This window comes from Octodon degus, unplaced genomic scaffold (assembly GCF_000260255.1).
Source record: "Octodon degus isolate 3935 unplaced genomic scaffold, OctDeg1.0 scaffold00076, whole genome shotgun sequence".
Classification (NCBI taxonomy): Eukaryota; Metazoa; Chordata; class Mammalia; order Rodentia; family Octodontidae; genus Octodon; species Octodon degus.
Genome location: NW_004524652.1, coordinates 1,047,861 through 1,053,185, shown reverse-complemented (window position 1 = coordinate 1,053,185; position 5,325 = coordinate 1,047,861). Strand labels below are relative to the sequence as shown.

At 50.0% G+C, this 5,325-nt stretch overlaps 1 protein-coding gene across 7 annotated transcripts in view; it reads left to right on the top strand.

Annotated features, from left to right (window-relative positions):
- The first annotated feature begins 349 nt into the window (after positions 1–349).
- The window catches only part of Sfswap (splicing factor SWAP), a 65,294-nt gene continuing 60,318 nt past the window's right edge, over positions 350–5,325 (top strand). For 4 of the 7 annotated variants that reach the window (XM_023720507.1, XM_004635850.2, XM_004635849.2 and 1 more), the window contains exons 1-3: positions 350–651; positions 2,705–2,874; positions 3,458–3,589. In XM_023720507.1, the coding sequence (XP_023576275.1) occupies positions 434–651; positions 2,705–2,874; positions 3,458–3,589 (520 nt within the window). In that variant the 5' untranslated portion in view covers positions 350–433. Of the gene's footprint in view, positions 652–2,148; positions 2,285–2,704; positions 2,875–3,457; positions 3,590–5,325 lie in introns of all 7 variants that reach the window. The other 3 variants (XM_023720511.1, XM_023720509.1, XM_023720510.1) reach the window with 2 other exon arrangements.

Genomic DNA, 5,325 nt, shown 5'->3' with positions numbered 1-5,325 from the left:
AGCACTTCGCCGCGCCGACGGCCGCCCCGCGCCCGGGGCTCCGCCCCTCCCGGCCGCCGCCCGCCGCCAGGACCGCCCCGCAGGGCGCGCTTGCGGTCCGGCGCCGCGCTTTCGTCACGCGCCGCCCGTGGAGACGCAGTTAAAAAATTCGTCAGGCCCAGAACCCGACCACCGTCGTGGCGGCGCGCTCGGTGTGGGCCCGGGCCTGCGTGTTTTCCCCGCCTCCAGGCGCTCGCAGCCGTGGCGAATCTGCCGCCGCCGCGCGCCGGAAGCGCGGCCCTGCGCCGGAAGCGGCTCTTCCCCCATTTTGCGGCCCCCATGGCGGCGGCGCTGCGGCTGTGGCGGGGGAGCGGAGGGCCTAACTGAGGGCTAGGCCGGGCGCGGGGCGGGCGCGCGGCTCAGCGGAGGACCGGCCGCACGCCGGGACGCGGTCATGTACGGCGCGGGAGGCGGCCGCGCCAAGCCCGAGAGGAAGGGCGGCGCGAAGGAGGAGGCCGGGCCCGGCGGCGCGGGCGCGGGCGGCAGCCGGGTGGAGCTGCTGGTCTTCGGCTACGCGTGCAAGCTGTTCCGGGACGACGAGCGCGCCCTGGCCCAGGAGCAGGGACAGCACCTCATCCCCTGGATGGGGGACGCCAAGATCCTCATCGACAGGTCGGTTCCTCCCCCGCCCGCCGCCTCTCCCCTCCCTCGCCCGCTCCGCCTCGCCGGACGTTGACGCGGCGCCGGGCCCGACCGGCGCGACCCGACCGGGGCGCGGCTCTGCGGGAGGACCGCCGGGCGGGAGCCGGGCGCTGAGCCCCGGCCCTGGGACCCGAAGCCGGCCGGGCGGACTCGGCCGGCGGACCTGCCCGCGCGGGCCGCGCTCCTGGGGCCGGTGTCGCTGTCGCTGCAGCCGAAGGGTGGAGCCGGACTCCCCGCGTTCCGTCTCCTCTCAAATCACGCCCGATTTAGGCCATTCCTCCGGGGCGTTCCGCGGTGGTGGGCTCGGGCCGAGGGGCCGGATGGGGCTTCCTAAGGTGCTTGATTTGGAAAGGATGACTTTACGTGATGTAGGTTGTTTGCTCCCCCGCTTACTTTTCAGTCCCCCCTTGTTCCTTCTCCCGCTGAGGTTTGGGATTTTTTGCCAGTTGGGCAACACTCCTTCTGGGGCCCGGACTGAAAGGCTAACAGTGACCAGCCACTAAGCTGTGGAATAGTCTCCAAGGGAAAGAAGCCCGTCGCTTGAGACAATTAAAGCTGGATTCTGCAAGCCCTGGACCATGACTGTAGGGCTGACCTCTGAGCTGGCCAGAGTGGACTCCTTAATGGCCAGATAGGCCTTTGCCAACCCTCATGTTTCCACCGGCAGGTGGACCTGGGAAGCAAGGACTCCTGGAGGGAGGGGAACTGATGAGGTCCGCCCTGGGCCCAGCGGCTTCAGCCCTGCCCGAATGCTGAGCCCTGAGCCGCCACGGTTTATTGCAAATGATGCCGCCTGAGTTACAGGCTCGCTTTCCAGAGTGTGTCTCACCCCTTGTATCACTAACTCTGAACCTGATACAGTTTCGTATCATTCTGTACGTGGTTTGAGTCAGGTCTCCCACATCTGGTGGGGAGCAAACGCTACACATGTACGACACGTGTAGTATTTTCAAACAATAATCTACATTTGTAAGTTAAGGAGGTTTACGTCAGAGTAAAACTGATTTTTAAATTTAATAAAATTCAGTGCTTGGGTTCCTTGGTTATGACCTTTTTTTCCTATAAAAACCTTTTTTTTTTCTGTTAGATTGGTTCCTATTTCAAAAGTCTGCGCTGATAAATTAAGTGGACTTTTGTCACTTCACATGTGCTTTTGCAACTCAAAACACGAGGGTTTTTAAAAACATTTACAGACTCGTTATCGGATAGTTATATGTTGTCAGGACCTTCATCGACTCTTTCACGTTGAAGCGTAGCAGAAAAGTGCTCTTACTTTCAGTTTGGGACTTCATGGTCCACGCAAGAAGGTTGATCTTCGCTGGCTTTGTTTGCTGGGGTACAGTTTAGACGGCAGTAGCATCTTCCAGTGGCTCTGCCCGCCGTGAACCTCCTTAAACTGCATGTACGTGTTACTGTTCCTTTGTATGTGTGTCTCTCTACCACATAACCCAGCACTTCTTTCCTCAGCCAAGTGGCTAGGGGCGAGCCTAGCCAAGATTTTACCTCCAATGGACGCAAGTGTCTTTGATGAAGATCTCTCCTGAGCGTTCGGGACTAGCAGAAAGAAGCGAGGAAATTTCGACCGTTTGGTTCTTACGGATAGGTATTTATGTATTTGGTTTGTGTGAATGTAAGCTATAATATTTAACTCTTCAGAAAAAAGTTTGTTTTTTTTGTTATTATTTTTGTTTGTTTGTTTTTTACAAGTGTCGTTGAATGGTTGACCCAACCACACACGGTAAGAGCTGCTAGGGAGGCAGATGCCATTTATGACAGAAGGACTGTCCGTCTTAGTTATTAGCCTTAAAGCACTATGAAACAATTCAGGCTTTGTTAAGATAATGTGAGTTTAGACGTAGGTGAGAAATGCCTAGCTATGTTAAATATAAGTCTGGGAAGAGTTTGACATTTGTTTTAATACATTTATTTCATTATTTTAATTGGTAAGTATACACCTAGTGTGTCACAGGCCACCAGCCATGGCGGTAACTTCTGTCCACTGACCAGCATATTCGCATTACAGATATGATGGGCGCGGTCACCTGCATGACCTCTCTGCGTACGATGCCGAGTATGCCACTTGGAACAGAGACTATCAGCTGTCGGAAGAGGAGGCGCGGGTAGAGGCGCTGTGTGATGAAGAGAGGTATTTAGCCTTGCATACGGACTTGCTTGAGGAGGAGGCAAGGCAAGGTACTGCTCAAGAAAGACTTACTTCAGCCACAACTTTTTACAATTTTAAGTATTTAAAAATTTACTCCCATTCATTTTTTTATACTCACTCTTTCTGATATTATCTTGACAGTACCCAGTGGATTGGAAAAACAGGAGTCTTTGCGTTCTGAGAGGACCTCAGGATAGTTTATATATAGAGCCACAAAGAATTTTCCCAGCTTTTGAGGGCAGACTGGGATTTGAAAAAACAAAAACCAAACTCTTTAACTGTTCTTCTTTAACAGTATCGTATGAATTAAAATTGATGTTTTTGTCTTTGCCTTAACAATCTTTAATACAGTTCTTAATCCCAAAGTTTTCTTGGCAGGAAGAAATATTCCACAAAAGATGTGTATTCTGCTGTCTGTGGTAAACATGTCCTGGCCAAAGTGCATATTGATAACTCTGAAGTGTGTGTGTTGAGGGACACTTGTACCTCAAAAAGAGGTCGAAGACAGTGTGTTGTGTGCTTTACTGACCGATAGCACAACTTTAGAGATATATGGAATTTTTTTGAATAAATTTTTTTTTTTTTTTAATAAAATTCTTGTTTTTATTCAAGAGGAAGAGTACAAGCGGTTGAGTGAAGCCCTGGCTGAGGATGGGAACTACAGCGCTGTGGGGTTCACTTATGGCAGCGACTACTACGACCCGTCAGAGCCCACGGAGGAGGAGGAGCCTTCAAAGCAGAGAGGTGAGAGATGAGCGCACCTGGCTCATTGGTGGGTGTTCGTCACTTTTCTCTTGTTGCTGGGACAAAATACCCAATACGTAAATTAAAAAAGGAAAGGTTTCTGTAGCTCACAGTTTGTGGAAGTTTTTGTCTGTACTAAGCTGGTTCCAAGGCAGAGTAGCACATGGCAGAGGGCAGCCGTTCGTGGTGATGGGAAGCAGCAAAACAGCAAGAGCAAAGGGAGGAGCAGCAGAAGCCTCTTTCCCTCCCTCCTGGTGCACTCAGGCTGCCCCCAGGGTGTGTGCAACACTCGCACCCATAATCCCAGCTTCGATCTTGAGTTAATCACAAACTCTAGGAGCCCATCCGTGACTGTATGAGGCTTTGGGAGGACACCTAGACAAACTCTAATAGCGGGCACAGGTGGCAGTGGCCCTGCCACGTCTGGACCCTGGAAGAGATGACTAATGGGTGGAGGGGAATTTAGACCCACATTGCCTTTTCATGTGTCCCTTTTCAGTTCGGGGGACAGTGAGGTGTCCCTTCGACTCTTCGTTCCTGGACTGGTGACATCCTCGTCAGTGTCTTCCATGGTTCGTCCTGAGGCACTGATAGGGTAGGCACTGGCTAGGATAGGTTAGCACTACCTGTCCCACACATAGCCTGCTTCTGCGTCTCTCCTCCACAGCTGTGATAGCAGGTGCTGGGGAATACCTAAGAGGTGGTTATTGCTAAGTAGAAAGCAGAACAAGACTTTTCCCACTGCTGGGGAATTGAACCTAGGGCCTTTGTGAGCTAAATTCCCTAGCTTTGTTGTTTATTGCTGCTGCTGTTGTTATGCCTTTGTTTTTTGAGGGGTTGTTGTTGTTTTGTTGGGGGCCTTGATTTGGTTTGAGATAGGGTCTTTTTTTATTTTTTAAGAGAATAAGAATTGGTTAAATTAAAAAAAAAAGAATTGGTTAAATAAGTAAAACAGAAGCTGTGCAAAATTTCACTAAACAAATGGTAGGAATCCAGCAAGTATTGCTATATTGTATACCGTTTTCTTCACATCAGATTGCCAGATATAAATAAGCAGGCACGGGGCCGGGGAGACAGCTCAGTGGAATAAGCGCTTCCTTGGCAAGCGCAAGGACCTGCGTTCAATCCCCAGTTCTGCAAAAAAATAAATAAATAAGCAAGCATGCAAAAACTGGTAATTGAGAAATTGAAAAGAGGAAAAAATCAAGCATTAAGTGCTCTTTGAATAGTTCGGCAGAAATTAGGGGTACAATTATCTAAGTTTTCCTGTGTATATACTCACATATTGCTTTTCCTGCCTTCTTTTCTCCTTCCCTCATTCCAGTTGTTCCTTCCCTTTGAGCAGTTCCTTCCTTTTTACAGTATCTACCGATCCTTTCAGATTTTATTTACTCTTTCAGGTTCTTAGGCTCCGGAGACAGAACAATGTTTACACGTGTAGGTCTGATTTATGTCACTTGTGATTCTGGTCTCTAGTTACATCCATTTACATATAAAAGCTTCAAGTTTCTTTTTTTATAGCTCAGTAACACTCCATTGTATAAAAATATCACATCTTTTTTATTCATTCCTCAGTTGATAGGCATTTGTGTTCTTTCTAAGATTTCTGTGACAGATTGCACTGCTACAAACATGGGTGCACATGTATCACTGTGGTCTGATGCTTTCAGTTCTTCTGGAAAAATACCCAGGAGGGGAATAGCTGGGTTGAGTGGGACCTCCAATCCTAGTTTTTT